The 17,479-nt window shown below is 40.3% G+C and overlaps 2 protein-coding genes across 3 annotated transcripts; one reads left to right on the top strand and one right to left on the bottom strand.

Moving 5' to 3' along the window:
* The first annotated feature begins 5,745 nt into the window (after positions 1-5,745).
* Positions 5,746-17,461, top strand: lyar (Ly1 antibody reactive homolog (mouse)). Its single transcript, XM_031277810.2, has 9 exons — positions 5,746-5,760; positions 14,347-14,801; positions 14,950-15,064; positions 15,364-15,471; positions 15,645-15,725; positions 16,025-16,340; positions 16,738-16,794; positions 16,934-17,019; positions 17,180-17,461. Exons 2-9 carry the CDS (start codon positions 14,680-14,682, stop codon positions 17,315-17,317), a joined length of 1,023 nt encoding a protein of 340 aa, XP_031133670.1. The 5' UTR covers positions 5,746-5,760; positions 14,347-14,679; the 3' UTR covers positions 17,318-17,461.
* On the bottom strand, positions 7,534-14,253 carry zbtb49 (zinc finger and BTB domain containing 49). 2 transcript variants are annotated; one of them, XM_036001904.1, is made up of 8 exons: positions 14,044-14,253; positions 13,486-13,685; positions 12,282-13,384; positions 12,132-12,178; positions 11,970-12,043; positions 11,481-11,563; positions 11,133-11,294; positions 7,534-8,757 (listed from the first exon to the last, which is right to left on the bottom strand). In XM_036001904.1, the coding sequence occupies exons 2-8, from the start codon at positions 13,635-13,637 to the stop codon at positions 8,015-8,017; spliced, it is 2,364 nt and encodes a 787-aa protein (XP_035857797.1). In that variant the 5' UTR covers positions 13,638-13,685; positions 14,044-14,253; the 3' UTR covers positions 7,534-8,014. The 2 variants fall into 2 exon arrangements, with proteins under 2 accessions (XP_035857797.1, XP_031133648.2); XM_031277788.2 differs by having other exon boundaries at positions 14,048-14,253.
* Positions 17,462-17,479: the final 18 nt, after the last annotated feature.

Here is a 17,479-nt window from a genome sequence, read left to right as displayed (position 1 = left end):
TTACTAGACATGAAGGGCCTATGAAAAGGGGTACAAGGTTAATAGTGTTACTGAACGAGGAGGGAACACTTGCAAAATATTTTATATTAAATCGTCAATCAGTCCAGTTCTTTTAGTGTTGACATATGAAGCTGCATGGTTGCTATGGAGCCGCTATATTTAAAAAAAACTCGTTCCAAAAACACACTTTCACTCGACGATTTCTGCTAAATTAAACAAGTAACCACCGAAAGAAGGAGCCCTATTGATCCCAGTTCAACCATTTTACGGTTTCATCATGGGAAATGTGAGAATAACGAGTTTAAAATAATTTAAAGCTTTTTTTTCAAGCCGGTTTATTCGACGCCTCAACTGAATTTAAGCCTTGAGGTGTCGAAAGCAGCCCCAGCAACTGACTTTTATGCAGAGGCGAGTTTGTTCAGTAATAGGCCTATATAAAAAAAAACAAAAAAAAACATGAAATATAAATAGCCTATTACAGTAAAGTCGTTGGTGTGAGTAACTAAATGAGGATAGAAATAACAATGACATCCTCAAGCAAGTGCGTCTTTTTCAAGCAATTTTTCAGTGTTTAGGCTACTTGTTTAAACTCTTCTCGCCACCTTCAGTAACACTGAGCAGCAAATTGTTGCTAGAGCTTCTGCTTCCAACCTGACATCTTTCTCAATATGTTTCAGTGTTTAGTTAAATGTTGTGTCCTTTACATTCCTGAACTGTATGTTAATCATTACAGATGTGTGATGTGCCATCTCACCTCCATGACCACAACTACCCCTCCAGCAGGAGGCAAAAGAGCAACAACACCAACAAGGTAGCCAACAACACTTTGGCTTTTGCTGTCTGGAATGCACCATGTGTTTGTGCTTATTTGAAATATAATATTTTGAAGAGTATCTTTAGTATGTAGTGCTTTGATATGACCTGATAATTTATCACTGTAATTGTCCATACCATATGTGCATACATGCAGGGCTATTATTATAAAATGTCAATAGGAAAATCACTCACAACCACATGTGACAGAAAACTCATGTTTGTGACACTGGAACAACCATGACATAACAAGATACAGTGTGCTACATGTATGAAGTTTGAAACTGTGCACCTTGTCAGAGAGATCTTAAGTTACCGAACAAGTGTAGTTGTCTGCTGATGACATCATCCAGTAGGCTATGTGTGACTGTGAAACAGGGCATCCTTGAAAAAGAGCATTCATGCTCAGCAAATCTACCATTGTACAAAATATCCATCCAAAAAAAACAAAAACAAAGATTATGATTAGTTGAAAAGCAATAACATCATCGTTACAGATTGTATGCTATACGTTGGTTGCAGCTGTACGTTGCATTTCGAGAACATCAGAAAACATGAGCATATAAGTGGAATTGGTTTTTTACTTCATTATGTAAAGAAGGTAACTATTTATTAGTTTGTGGTTTCATTTGTTTGTAGTATATGATTATTATTTGCTTTATTTAGACTCAATATATTTAGTACGTTCTTTTGTTAGTTATTTCTTTAGTTTGCTTAGTTGGGCTAATTGTTTAGTTAATTTTTTTGTTTTGTTATAAGAACTGGGCCGCACCTTTGGCATCTCAGCTTTTTTTTTTTAAAGTGCAGTTAGTGTTGGGGATTTAAGAAGATATTTCCTTTGTAATTCTACATAATACAACTTATTTGCAATTAACATGGAAGTCAGTGGAGATATTAGACAGGACAAACGTCTCATCTATCAGTGCCTCCAACCTTAACCCTACTGGATGAGCCTCTGCTGATTGTATGAAGCAACCCTGGTTGGGGACATGGTGGGAGAAGGATTGTCTGTGTCCCATACTGGGAGAATACAGAGGCCTCCTGCCAGGAAGTCTATGCCTGTGAAGACTGAAGTCTTTGTGGAAGTGTGGAACAGACGGGGGCATTTCAGCTCGCTGCCCTGCACCTCGTTCAGCAGAGATAGGCTATCTTGTAAAGGTAAGACTGTCATCATCAATAATCAGGACCATCCCGTATGTCACCCTGCGGGCCAAGCATTACCCGGGACAGGACAGGGAGATTCAGCTGCATTTCCACATATCCTGCCAGTTTAACTTCCACCTCTCCAGTGTTGCCATGACAGCCAGTCACATCATAGCTGCACATTGCTACGATGTGGTTTTGCCTGTTATTCCTCATAATGGCCTATGTCCCTGTCCAGCAGCAGTAACATCAACGTCTTCAGTTATTCTGGCTGTACTGCAGGCAGCTGACCCACTCACTGTTTGTCCTCCTGCAGGTCTTTATGCATTGCCTGGATGATGATGTAGTGTTCCGCCTCGGTCCGTACCTCGTCACTTTATAACACACGTTATAATGCTCGCCTAGCTGCTAGCATGGCACTCCCTCATACTCTGCTTCTGACTGGCTGGTAGTCCTTACCTAGCTACTGCACATGTGCGACTCCCAACAAAGATGGAACAGAAGTGAGATGCCTCATTCTGTAGCTAAAACAGAGAGCTCAACACACAGGGTGAAAAGAGGAGCTGCAGCAATGTGTAGTACAACAAAAATATGGTGTTTTTTGAAAATGAAACCATGTAAACCTATTCTGATATAACCTCTAAATACAATTATGAACCTGAAAATGAGCATAATATGAGCACTTTAAACATTGTGTAAAACAATTACAGTTATAGCACAAGGAATGCATCAAGAGTTGAAGTATTCCTAATTGCCTTTATAATCATGAAGTAAGTAAGTACCATTTTATAACAAAGTAGAGCAGCATGATACTCATAGCAACAGACGCCATTTTGGATCCATTCAGTTACACAGGAAAAACAGATGGAAACCAGCGATTTTACAGCAGCAGTGTGAAAGGAGTATACCTAAACTAGTGGTCCTTTACTTTTTCTCTCTGTTCATCGCTCTAACAGGCTGCAGGAAGCAGAAGGAGGGATCAGGAGAGCAGCTGGAGGAGCCTCCGGAGAGAAGACTCCGTGAGAATGGTGATGACCTGTCAGACTGGAGCCCTAGCCCCGCAGCCCTCCACCTCTAACCCACAGGCCAGACTGGAGGATGTCCAGCTGGCGGTGAGCCCTCCAAATGTACAATATATATAGTGTTGGTTTTCACGTGCCTCCTGTTTTTGGATTCGTCCAAACCACTCTACCCCAGCTCGATATTCACCATACACATTCATTCCACACTACTGCATCAGTCTAAAGGCTCTGACACACCAACCCGATTATCGAACGCCAGTATCTTCTTATTACTAGACATCGTATTTTCTTCCGTTCAGCGAGTAATGACAACAACGATCCTTCTTGACTACTATCAACACTTTCTGATGAAAACAGTGACTGACGACAGCGTGCTCTGTGTTCACTAGGTCTAGGGAGATGTTCCGTCATTTCCGGTTTTCATTTTTTGGGCGACAACACAGATTAGCGCCGCCTGCTGTTATGGAGACGTATTACGTCTCGCGCACGTGTGGAACGTACGCTCAAGTCGGCGTCGCTTTGGTGTGTTTCCGAGGCACTTTTTTGAGAGACGGGAGCCGACTGATCAGTCCAACTGCCTTTTCTGCCAACAGTCGGCCGTCGGGTTGGTGTGCCAGAGCCTTAAAAGGTGTGGCTGAAGCAGTCTAACCCCCCACCCCCTCTCTCCGTCTGTCTAAAAGGTTCAGGAGCATGTAGATGACATTCAGCATGACAACGTCATGGCCTTGCCCCTCTTCCCCGTCCCCTACGGGCCTCCAGCCAGGTGGTCTTCCACCCTCTGCTTTTAATGCAGTGGTGGAGATGGTTATGGTGTGGATGACTGACTCTCCATACAACCGGGAGATGTAAGCCTCCTCCTGGAAACAGGCCGGGTGCAGAGCTCCACAGCTGGACCAGCACGTAGCTGTGACAGTACCACACACATACACACACACACACACACACACACACACACACACACACACACACACACACACACACACACACACACACACACACACACACAGACACACACACACACACACACACACTTAAGTATGTTGATAAGTTTTTAATCTTTAATTCCTTTTTCGCAAGTTGATACGTTATAAATATTGAATTCCTTTTTAGTATGGTGATAAGTTTTACATTTTAATTCCTTTTTAGTATGTTGATAAGTTTATAATCTTTCATTCCTTTTTAGCATGTTTTAAGTTTTGCATTTTTTTTATTACTTTTTAGTATGATACATTTTAAATCTTTAATTCCTTTTTAGTATGTTGATAAGTTTCTAATCTTTTATTCCTTTTCAGTATGTTTTATACGTTTTTAATCTTTTATTACTTTTTAGTTGTAGATATATTTTATATACTGTATTCCTTCTATAGGATGTTAATTTAAGAATTTCACATTCTGCACTTTTCTGAGCGATGATTAAGACAAGCGCTCATATCTACTGACCTCTTGAGGCTGAAACTAGTGGAACCCATTTCAAGTTAGCTGTTCCTGTAAATCTTTCATGGGAACAAAGTATAGAAAAGTATAGTATAAAAGATGAACAATTCATTTTAAGGAAATAACAGCAGTATCAACAATAAAATACATATATCTGGATTGAACAGTGTCAAATGGTTAGGGAGGGTTAGACTCTCCTAAAGACCCACAGTATTATTTTATTGTAGTAGTGTATTTTCATTTTTTTCTTCTTAAGATTATTTTTTGGGCTTTTCCACCTTAAATCGACAGGACAGCTAGGTGAGAGAGAGGGGGAAGACATGCAAGAAATCATCACAGGTCGGATTCAAACCCTGGACCACTGCGTCGAGGCATAAACCTCTAATTATATGTGTGCCTGCTCTACCCACTGAGTCAACCCAGCCACGTAGTAGTGTATTTTATTATAAAGTAGTCAGCACAGGTGACAGATTAACAATCTAAAACATAATCTAATAAAGATCATAAAAAACATGCAAAAGTCATAATGAGCTTTGAATTTTCAGGAATGACTAACAGCTCAGATGGACGTAGTATGGAAGTAGTTGCACTTAAAAGTTTTTTTGAAACAAATGTAACTTGTCTAAATCATTTTGATCAGCAAAAATTATTTATCATATTTTTTCTAACTTTTGACTTTGTAGAAGAAGGAAAGAGCTTTAAGAGGGACTGTAGGCAATGTTCCATTCAAATCTGTTATTTTTTTGGCTGTAGTGCATACGTCATAGACCTTTTTCTTTTATTATAAAGAATTAAACACAGACAAACTCATTGTAATACGACACAAAAAAGTTAAGTTAATAATAATATTTATAATAATAATAATAATAATAATAAACTTTATTTGTATAGCACCTTTAATACAAGAAATGAAGCACAATATGGAAATTGCATGACATTATCGACAATAGACAGAATGAACATAAAACAGGGATAGAATGTCATAAGTAATGGAAAATAGGATGGAAAATAAAACATAAGATATAACATATAGGACTTAAGATAAAAATATGAAAAGTAGAATACGTAGAATTTATAACATAAGATGGAAAATCAAACCCAATGAATAACAAAATAAAGTTAAAAATATTAAAAATAGTGCCCATATTTGCGGGAATCAGTGGTGGAGGATTCATAAGACGAAAACTCTCTGCACTCTCTACCAATCGCAGGCGGTGCATTTCATTCATTCATTCATTTTGGTATCAGCTTTAATAATACTGTGGTAGTTGCTGTGCTCGTTTCTCCCTTGTGTATCCCACTCCTCTTGTGTCTTCCATGTCCCTGGTTTGCCTCTGTGTGTGTGTGTGTGTGTGTGTGTGTGTGTGTGTGTGTGAGAGTGTGTGTGGTTCGCATCCTGCCCCTCACCTGGACCCTGCCCCCCCGGCTACAATCTGCTCATCACCTCTCCTGCATATTAACCCCGGCTCTTCTCCCTCTCGTAACCAGGTAATTGTCTCTGCTACGCTGGTAGTCACTCGCTTCAGGCCTCTGTAGTTTTGTGTTTTCTGAGAATTATTCCTCGTTGTTGTTGTTGGGCCTGTGATTAACTGTCTTTTCCCTTGTCCCAGGATCATCTGCCTGCCCACCTGCTTGCCTGCTAGCAAACCCTTGTGTAACTTCAGCCTGTCGCCCCCGCTTACCCTCATCCACCCATGCTGCCTAATCTGCCACACACCATCAACCATCAGCCCTCTGCCACAGCCAGCCATCTTCTTCCCTCCACTCCACGTCCATTCCTTGTTCCACAATAAATCTTCTCAACTTATACTACCTTTTGTCGGTGTCCTGCATTTGGATCCACCTAACAACATCGTAACAACTGCAGACCCAGGGAACACACCTGGGTACACTTGCTAAAGGCAAGCGCCTGTGTGTATGTGTGTGTTTAGAAAAAAACGAAAGATAGAAAGTGAAGAAGTAGACAATAAACAGGGAGAAAGATGCAGGGTATGACTATGTGTGCATATTCACATGCGCTTGAATGCGTTTTAGCTGCAAGCTTCATCACACATATCAGTGTATTAAAACAACTTATTGCAGGTGCACTTGATAACATTAAATTAACCTGGGAATAGTATATGTCATAATAGCACCTGTCTAGTTGCATGAATGGCACCTTCTGAGCTAACCTGAACAGATGGAGCTTAGCGGGTACCAGAAGCAGAGTAGAGGGACACCAACAGTGGGAATAATCACCATCCTTCTCCTCTGCTTAAGCCTCTTTCATATTGCGACACACAGAGGAATTTTAGTGCAGAGACTAGGTCAGCCACCTATCTATCTTATCCAACAATGCAACAAGCCGCAACTCCACAGCAATTACTGATCGGCTGGAACCGCTGCCAGAGCCCATCCACATCATCTGGCGCTGATGCAGTTTCGAGCGCAATAATAACAATGAATACTGTGATGCAGAGTAGGTATAAATATACTTACAATGGAGAGTTTTTGTTTTGTTAGTTATAGAAGCATGAAGAGATGGAGGGATGCTTCGTGTACAGTAAGAATTAAAATAATATGAACAGAATTTGTCAGGGCAAACAAAAAGCTGCCTGTAAAGATGATCATTCAGGGAAAAAGCTGCAAAAATATGACATTTTCATTCAGGCAAACCTGATCATGCTCTGCTAATGCAGAATTGTCACAGTTGACGAAATTTGAATAGATTCATACATTTCACACTAGCTTGTTAATTAAACCTATCCTCGTACGCCCTTGACAACACAAAGCATGAAACGTGATTAGATACCAAAACAAAGGACGAGCTTTTGAAATGTTTCTGGGTAAAATGACATTAGCCCTGGTCTCATTCTGCACCAGTTAGACAGCGTAGCCTACATAATTAGGATTACCTTTAGTATGATGGAGAGGGGGGGGGGGTAATGAGATAGTTAATCATACAGTATGTCCTACCTATGTATTGCATGTGTAACAGATATATGGATATGAAGCATTGTTTCTCATTTGTTGTACAGTGAACATAAAATGCTGGGTTTTATTAATTATTGGACAATTAAACATGTGGGAAACAAAAAAATTATGTGATGAGATTTTTTTTATTAGATAAAATTGACAAATTTAAATATAATGTTTATCTTTAATTCTCATATGAATATTCTAAATCAACATTAGACAGTTGAAAATAGGTCTGCATTTTTACAATTTAAAGTGCAGTGCAGTATATACAAAGTGAACGAGTGTAATTAATACACAGAGGCCAAAATCCTGCTGCCGCACTGCTTCTCTATGGGCTCATATATTCAAGATTGATACACTACGTGACATGGAAGTTTTAAGTGCAGCGCAACAGCAATTCTCATAATTTTCTCAGATACAAAAAACAAGGAAGCACTTACTTTGATTTTGAGTAATGACGAAAACTCTGAACACACACAAAACACATGTCCATTGAATAATTCACATTATTTAATGTTTGCTTCATCATAGAAGCAACCATTTGTGTGATAAGTCAGTTTTAACCGATCAAAAGCCAGACGGTAATAATCAAAACTAATTAATAATCAGTGAAAAGTGCACACCCTCTCAAATGCAACATTTTACTACTCCATGTCATTATCATTCTGCAGAGTTTTCATTGCCAGGCCCCACAGAGTTACACTGGAGATAAACTGGCCTTCAGTGGACCTGTAGGACCCACTATTGGGCCTGCTAGGAGAAGTGAGGGAACTGCAGTGATTGTCTGTGGGAGGAAGGTAGGGCCTCCCCATCAGACCTCTGCCCATCTCAACTGACATATTCCCATTCTCCACATACGGTCCATACACAGCCTCCTGAGACAGGTGGGCTTTGGCAAGCTTCATCTGGTCTGTGGCAGTTAGGGCTGCACTTCTCTCCTGGTGGTTGGAGGAGAGGAGGTGGTGGGGTACCAGCGAGCGCAGCTCTGGAAGGGGGGTTGGGGTAGAAGCTGGGCTGAGGTGCATGCTGGGAGGTGGAGTCTCTATATGTGGTGTTGGTCGTGGCGGTGAAGGAGTAGGCGGTGAGGGTTTCTCTAACCCTGCATGGGACATCATGTTGGGGAAATGCTGCTCACCAGTTGCAGCAGGAGGTTTACTGTGGCTGACAGCTTTGGGGAACGAGGCCGCTTCATCGGAGCTAGGAGATGGGTCAGAGTTGTCGGTGAACGGGCTGTTGGCTGGGGCTCCCTTGCAGTGCACGTTGTTGTGTCTTCTCAACATGGCAGAGCGGGTAAAGCTCTTTCCACAGGCGCTACAGATGTAAGGTTTCTCACCAGTGTGTGATCTTATGTGCCGCTGCAGGTCCCCTGAGCCGATGAAGCACTTCCCTACATTAATTAAGAACACATATTGAGTGTAAAACACGCAGACATCTTACAGCTTTACTGTACTACTTTACTATATCAGGGCCTGTGCAATATCCTCTCAACTGGTGGATGATCTTATTTATTTTTTGCTTGTCCTAAAGCACATTGTTGTCTTGTTATATATTGTTATGTACTTACTGTTTGTTGATATCTGGTGCATGCGTTTGTATGCAGCTGTTGTCAGCGCTTCTCTTTGCCCATGACAAAATTTCCTTTGGGGCAATAAAGTTGATCTTATCTTAGCTCAGTCTATACTGAATTTTAAATGTTTTTTGAAAAATCTCTGATTAAGCGTAACCGGGTTCACAACATGACTCAAGCATTTTTTTATGCCTTTAGTTCTGTTCTTTTAAAAGGTCCCATGGCATGAAAAATTCACTTTATGAGGTTTTTCAACATTAATATGAGTTCCTAGCCTGCCTATGGTCCCCAAGTGGCTAGAAATCGTGATAGGTGTAAACAGAGCCCTGGGTATCCTGCTCTGCCTTTGAGAAAAAGTAAGCTCAGATGGGCCGATCTGGATATCTCCCCCTTATGACTTCATAAGGAGCAAGGTTACCTCCCCCTTTCTCTGTTTTGCCCACCCAGAGAATTTGGCCCGCCCATGAGAAAGAGAGAGACATCATGGCTTGCAAACAAGCAAAGTGGCAGTTGGTCAAGGCCACACCCCCCCCTCCCCCTTGCCCCCCCCCCCCCCTCTCTCCTCCTCAATAGCATTTAAAGCTACAGACACAGAAATGGCACGTCCTAAGGAAAGCTAAAGTCCTAAGGGACTGGCTGTAATTCTGCACCAAGACTGAATTTCGGGAAAGAGACTTCAGATACAGTATTAAGGGACCACTAAGGCCTATATAAAAGCATCCAAAGAGCAGCACGTTATAGGACCTTTAAATACTAGGGCTGTGTATTGGCAAGAATCTGGCGATACGTATCACGATACATGGGTTACGATTCAATATATTTTGATAATGTGCGTAAGGCGATATATTGGGATTTTATTTATTATTAAGTATAATTTTAGAAAAAAAAATATTTAAAAAAGACATGATGTGCATAAAAGTCAAAGACGCTTACTTTAGGTAAACAATTCAGTACACAGTTCACAGGTTCTTAGTGAGCAAATTTTTATATGCTACATGTAGGCCAAAGTTCAGCCATAGCTACATTGTTAGTTTCTAGCAAAAAGTCAGGCACTGCTAGGCACTGTTAGGCAAGGACACTAGTGGTGTGTCTCAGTATAGCCATCTAGCGGCAGGGGGTTTAAACACAACATAAACGTGAACCACTGTCTTACATGAATATTTTTGCACGTAACCTAAAAAAACAAAATAAAATAAAATAATCTTTCCTTGGGAGATTGATTCATTAAGAGTCCAAACCATTATTACCCCTACAGCAGGAAATAACTACAAATCTCTGTTAAAAAAATAAAGAAATGGACACTGACTTCAAACAGTCAGCAGTTACAGTCCTTCTTATGCTTGGGAAGCCCAGCATAAGAAAATAATAAATCAAAGGCAAATAGCAGTCAAAACATTCTCATATAGTGTGATAACCAAAAAAGTGAATCATGGTACAGACAGGACCCATCATGTGTATTTAAAGCTACAGGAACTGGATGATTTTGCAATGGGTTCAATTTATTTCATTAAAACATTGTTTTGTGTAAGTGTAGGGCTGAAACGATTATTGCAAGCATATTATATTTATTATGGATTGATCTGCAGATTTTTTTTCTCGGTCTATAAAATGTCAACAGTGAAAATTGCCCATTATAATTTAGTAAAACTCATGGTGATGTCAGCAAAATGTTTGTTCCGTCCAAAATTTGATGATATGCAGTTTACAATCACATGAGATAAAGAAGAGCAGAAAATCCTTGCAACTAAGAAGCTGGAATAATCAGATGTTTAGCATTTTTGATTTAAAAAAAGCAACTAATCGATTATCAATTTCCGATCGGTTTTTTATACAACTATAATACTTCCAACAAAACAGGCATGGGCCGGTATGAGATTCTGACGGTATAATAACCTTCAGCAAAAATATCACAGTTTCACGGTATTACGGTATTGCAATGACAGCTATAAATGTAGTATTTTTGAAATGTCTGGGTAAAAAACAACAACTTTGCACAACACATTGCACACTGGCAGGGAGAAGGATTTCTAAACTGCACTTTCTGTCCTTGAAGACTCATAAGAAATGGCTCATACCTTAGGAACGGTATGACAGAACATTTTAGTGGTTTTGAAACCGTGACTTTTTCAAACCTCGGCATACCTTGAAACCAGTAACCGGCCCATGCCTACAACAAAATAGATACTGTTCCTTACCACAGGTGGCACAGCTGTGTGGTTTTTCCCCAGTGTGGCGGGCCTTGTGCTTCAGAAGCTTTCTGTGCGTGTTGAAGGATTTTCCACACTGGTCACATGTGAATGTCTTGTCTGTGGCGTGAGTCCTCTTGTGCTCCTTGAGATTACTCAAGTTGTTAAATCCTAAGCAACAAGACAAGACAGACTGTGTCACAATTTTCCAGTTGGGTCTGTGAACTAAGCAGCTTACACTAATATCAATAATTTGTAAAGGTTTAATTTAAGAATGAGACCATAAGGTAAGAACTACATATAGATGGAGTAAGGAAGTAATTAAGAACATTGCTTCTGTTTAGAGCAGTCGTTTACCTCGACCACATATATCACACAGATGTGGCTTCTCTCCTGTGTGGACCACTTTGTGACGGTGGACATCCCCTGATGCAGTAAAGCTGGAAAACACAAATGAATATTCAATTTATAGGCAGCTGTAACAACTATTAGGGCTGTGTCATGGGAAATGGAAAATATCACAACCCTGGGGCCTAAACTCAGAAATAGTCTATTCTAATTCACTTAGTCACAAATTCTACATTATTGCCTTATGGCAGTATTATAAAAATGCACCTGAAATCATGGTATATTGCCAAGCTTTTGTAAACTAGTAATTATTTAGTAGCAAGTATCAATTAGTAATTATATATATATATATATATATATATATAGACAGATAGATGACTTTAAAAAGGCACACACAAACATACAATAAACAGCAAATACCTATACAGGGAAAAAGGGGAATGGCAAAAATAGAAGTATCAATCAATGAGGAAAATGGATACATGGAAGATACCTTACCTTTTACCACATAACTCACAGATGTAAGGTTTCTCACCAGAATGTCGCCGCAAATGTGTCTGTAAATTTCCAGCCTGTAAAACAAAATCAGTTAGACATCTCAATGTAATTTCCCCATGTAAGAATAACTGTGGCAAATCAGAATAATACACCAGATGATACCTGTGAGAAGTTTCTCCCACAAACATTACACTGAAAGGGCTTCTCACCTGCAACAAAACAATGTACAATTAAATTACAATTATTACGGAAACATGTTATTGTATATATATTGTAACGTGTGGTTATAAGGCAATTTCAAACTGTTAATACCGGTATGGGAGCGCTTGTGCAGCTCCAGGTTGCTGGGGTGTTTGAAGATCTTCCCACACACCTCACAACAATACTGCTTGTTTCCTATCTGCTGCGGTAGCTCTGGCACAGTTTTCGGATTTTGCTCTTCTTGGTTTGCAGGTGGAGGACTGGGAAGTTGTGCTTGTGTTTCTGTCTCTGTAACCTGCTCCCTGCCTGCATTAAGGGCCTCAACAGGAGCTTCTGAAGCTTTAGTCTGGACCACAGACTCTTCTTGATGACTCTCTTTGGGACAGCTGAGGACGGGTTCACTTGCTGATTCAGCAAACATCTCCTCCAAAGCCTTCTGAGACCGGAGGTAGTTATATTTCTTCAGGTACACAGCCTTCTTCGGGCGCACAGGCTTGTTAAGCATGGAGTCTGCTGAGTTAGAGTTGGGGGTGTTTAAATTATCTGAGGGTGTTAAGGAAGAGACAGAGTTCTTTTCAACAGCCACAGATGTGCAGGGAGGATTGGGCTGAACTGTGTTCCCTGAGCATACAGGAGTGTGGCTGCCTCCGAGTTGACACGGCTGCTCTTCCACCAGCACCAAAGGGCATGGGCCTTGATTTAAGGCTGCATTATTAGTCTGGAGTGCACTTTGTTTGAAGTACTGCTTACTGTAAAAGTTGCGGAGCTTGTAGCCATGGACAAGCTGTTTTTCTACAGGTGCCTGAGTGCTGCTAGTTGTGTCACAGTTTGAGCTGCCATTAGGCATCCTTTTGGTGTGGTCCATGTCACTGCTGAAGCCAGGCCTCTGGGTTTCCGAGGGACAGTGGAGGTCAACGTCATGAGGAAGACTGCTCCCTAATAGGCAGTCGTGCTCAGAGCTCAGCATGCCTGGAAGAGAAAATGACGGGATTTCCACTGGTGGAGGACAAGGCTTGAGGAAAGCATTACACATGCTCTGAACATTTGGAACCTGCAAACACTGAGCAATGTCCAGGAGCGCTTGAACGTTATCTTGGTTGATGTCAAGATGGGAGGTGTACATGTAGTCCAATATTTGGCCGATACCACTGACATCCTGGATGACCAAGTTGAACACTTCATTCTTCTGACTGGGGGAATTTTGGAATAATGACCTGGAAAGATCAAAGCAGTACATTTCACAAAACAGCAGTGTATGATTATTTAGGCGTAGTGAAAAGGATGGAAATATGCCACAGATGTATTGATGGGTCACCTGAAATAGGAGCTGAAAGCAGCCAGGACATTTTTGTGGGCTTTGAAGCAGACACCTTTGACAACCAGCATGCAGTCACAGAGCAGACCCTGAATCCTCTGCTCCTGGAGCTGCTGCAGGAGGTAGGAGCTGTGGCTGGACATGGTGTCCATTGTCACTCAGCTGCTGAACCACCCAGCTCCAACTTCTCCATCAAAAATCTGGCCAAAGGGACACATGTCAAAGACAACAAATCTCTTTTTATGGAAATATTAGTTATTCCTATGGTTAGCTAGTCTTTGAGATACAACCAAATTAAAAGTGATGCAAGCGAGTATTTCTTTAGTAACATTCATATAATTCAACAACCGCGCAGAATCCAGTGTCTGTGCTACGAGACCACCCATGCAAAAATTGGGACGAAAACGGCCACAAGCTAACTACAAAGCTATGCTAAACAAGCAACAACGGTTTGTATTGCGAAATCGGCGTAGCACCAACTCCCTAACTAATTACGAGAGAATAAACGTGCTTGCTATTGTTAGTACAGTAAAGTTTGCCATAAAGATAAATCCAAACCTACATCGGACGAGTCCACCTTTTATTTGGATGATGGGTCACTTTTCGAGTGTAACAGTAAAACGTCACCTCACTTCCTGGTACAACCTGTTTTTCAGTAACACGAAGGAGATAACGCGAATGGTTATTTTGAGACTATAAGACGCAATGATGCATGGTGCACTACATTGCAACGTCCTAAATTGGTGTAACTAGCTACCATGTATCTCTAGAATAGAACAAAAATTCGTTTCAGCCCTGGTCGGAACCTCTCTCAGGTCGCATGTTTACACGGAAGACTATTAATGTAACTTAGCTACCTAGTGTGTTGGTTGGTGTGCGCGTCGTGTGTTTTGAAAAGTTTATATGAATGGAAAAGAGCTGGCGAACATATTTTATAAACCCTCTACTGCCTAAGTCACTGGCTTATTTTAGCTTTGGAAGACGTTAGCAATAGCTACCTTTCTTTGGATAACATTAACGTTAGCTTTAACAGCGTTGTGGACGGTCGGTTCCCGCTTTCATATGAGGATTGTACCGATTTCGGTTTAACGTATACGCTGGTACCGTTAGTAGTATTAACAATATATATATATATATATATATAGCACTTTTGGTTGAATAAAATCTTGTAGTCGAGCAAACGTGTCATTAAGAATGGTGTTCTTCACCTGCAACGGCTGTGGCGAGTCCCTGAAAAAAGCTCAGGTTGATAAACACGTGAACATGTGCCGGGGGTGCCAGGTCCTGTCCTGCATCGATTGTGGAAAAGACTTCTGGTAATCACAAGTTTTTACTGTCATATCATTTTTTCCCTCCTGTTCCCTTTTAGCTGACGTTTTCTAGCTATGAACACTTAGCGTTATGCTCCATTCTCACAGTGGTGCTCCATGTGTGCAATGTTTTTTCTTTGCGCATGTTGAACAGGGGTGACGACTACAAGAACCACGTTAAATGTATCAGTGAAGACCAGAAGTATGGAGGCAAAGGCTACGAGGCTAAGGCAAACAAAGGAGATGTGAAACAGCAGCAGTGGATTCAGGTAAAACGCAGACAAACGATACCCTATATTCCTTCCCTCTCTTTTGTATATTCTTTTGTAAAATAGTAAATTCTATTGTATTGTTATACTGTACACTATTTTCTTTATATTCTTACCGTCAACTCTGTTTTTATTCTTAATATGTTAAGTGTTGTACTTTGAGAGCAAAGAGTACCGGAGTCAAATTCCTTGTTTGTCTACGCAAACCTGGCCAATAAAGCTGATTCTGATTACTGTTAACGTTCTGTGTGTGTTTAAAGAGTTGTTGTTTTCTTAACTTGCTAATTCCTCACATGAAGAGAGTCCATGACGCAATGGACAAACCTGGAGTCAGTGCAAAGCTCAAGGATGTGCTTCAACAAGTCAGTTCGTATGATAACGTCCCAAGAAAGAAGGCCAAGTTTCAGGTTTGTATACTTCAGCCTGTACCAATATATATTTTTTTAAAGTTTTATTGATCACACTGTGTAATGAACAGTTACATTCAAAATAGTGTTTCTTTGTGACTGAGGGAGACACAAGCATATGTGTGTTGTGGCGTCTTGCACACATCCATTTAAATGTTTGGTCTTTTCCTCAGAACTGGATGAGAAACAGTCTTAAAATAGCTAACACCAGTCTTCATGATGAAGTGTGGGACATTCTTGCTGCAGCGGACAATGTAAGTTATTCTATTAAAGGTTACTTTTATTGTTGTTGACATCTGTCAGCATATATAAAGCTGAATGAGTTTTCGATTTAGTTCAAATCCAGAGTAACATTCACTTTCACTTCCAGTGGCACTGAAGTACACGCTACATTTTTTTTACTTTATCTTATCCTGTTATCATATCTAGGTTATCCTTTATGTGGTTTTCCTTCTGCTGACTGGTTGTAATATATTCTGCCAAGGAAAGAAAAAAACAAGTTCATGTTTTCAATATCCTTATTGACTTTCATTACTCACCCATGATCTGACAGCCTTCTGAGGCCCCCCAGGAGACTAAAGAAGCTAAACAGACAGTGGCTGAAGTCAAAGCGGATACTAATGGAAATGAAAAGCAGAACGGCCATCCAGAAGTTGCGAAGAAGAAACTGAACAAACGGGAGCGTAAAGAAGCCCGTCAGCAGAAAAATGGGAAGGCTTTAAAAGCTGCTGAAAAGACGGTTGCACAGGAGCCAGAAGAAGGCAAAAAGAAAAAAAAGGACAGAAAGAGAAAGCACAGCGGTGAGGAAGACGGAGGTGAAGAGCAGAACGGTGCTGAAAATAAGACATCCAGCAAGAAAACAAAGACAGGTGAGGCATTTTCTAAAACGATGCTGTTCTCCTTACAGCGTTATATGATCAGTTCTTGTGTATTGCTGTTTTATGGCATCTTTGTGTCTTTTTAACGAACTGACATGAGAATATGGAATGGCTAAATGCTTGTATGTGCAATGTTTGTTTGGCTGCCAAAATCTAGATAAAAATATAAATTTATTTATTTAAAAAAAAAAAAAAAAAGTTGGTAAAGTTTGTGGAAGTGCTCAAATACTCCCAGAAGGTCCATTTTATGGCAGTGTGCTCCAATGTCCTTTTTGTGTGTTAAAAATGATGGCCAATTTTCATCTTTTTTTAAACAACTAATCTTTTTATATAATTATGTATGGTAGTATTTCGCTTACTATATAACCGTATTATCTTCTTCTTACAGTTGACCAAGAGGCTGCTGACATGTCAGAGGAGACTGAGGATCAAGAAGTTCCCAAAGGTAAACGATTCCCGACATGTTTTAGAAAAGAAATGATGGTGTAAAAGAATAAAGCCACAAGGGGTCAGTGTTGCTTATTTTGTTGACAGTGAGGAAATGACCCTGAGTGTATAAATGTATGTCTGTGATTAATTTACAGGCAAATTCAACTGGAAGGGAAATATCAAGGCAGTACTGAGAGACTCAGATGACCAGGAACTGCCCGTAAAGAAACTCAGGAAGAAGGTGAGGGAAATTAAGTGTTTTAATTACTCTGGGGACATGAGTCTTTAGTTCTTTGTTTGTACAACATTTGACTTCTAATTGTTTGTTGTAAATATTACAATTTAAGATTTTCAGTTGTCGTTGGTTTGATATGATTTTAAGAGCTTGTTCCTCCTAACAGGTTTTGGCAGCATACTACTCTTTCACTGGGGATGGAAATTTTAAAAAGGAAGAGGAGGTGCTAGCACTTTTCAACAAGAAGATCAGCAACAATCCCAAATTTAGAGTATTGAAAGACAGAGTTAGACTTGTAAAGTAGACCTGTTTATCTGACCCGTCTGCCATGAAATGTATGTTGTTCATAGACTTTTAAAATTTAAAAGCCATTGTTGTCTGCCATCCTACCTTGGTTGTTTTTGTACAGGTGACCTAATCTCAAAGATTAAATCATTTTATAACAGAATGATGTGTCTTGTTCCAA

Source organism: Sander lucioperca, chromosome 6 (genome assembly GCF_008315115.2).
Source record: "Sander lucioperca isolate FBNREF2018 chromosome 6, SLUC_FBN_1.2, whole genome shotgun sequence".
Taxonomy (NCBI): Eukaryota; Metazoa; Chordata; class Actinopteri; order Perciformes; family Percidae; genus Sander; species Sander lucioperca.
Note: the sequence above shows the minus strand (reverse complement) of the source record. Positions and strands in the feature narration are given on the sequence as shown.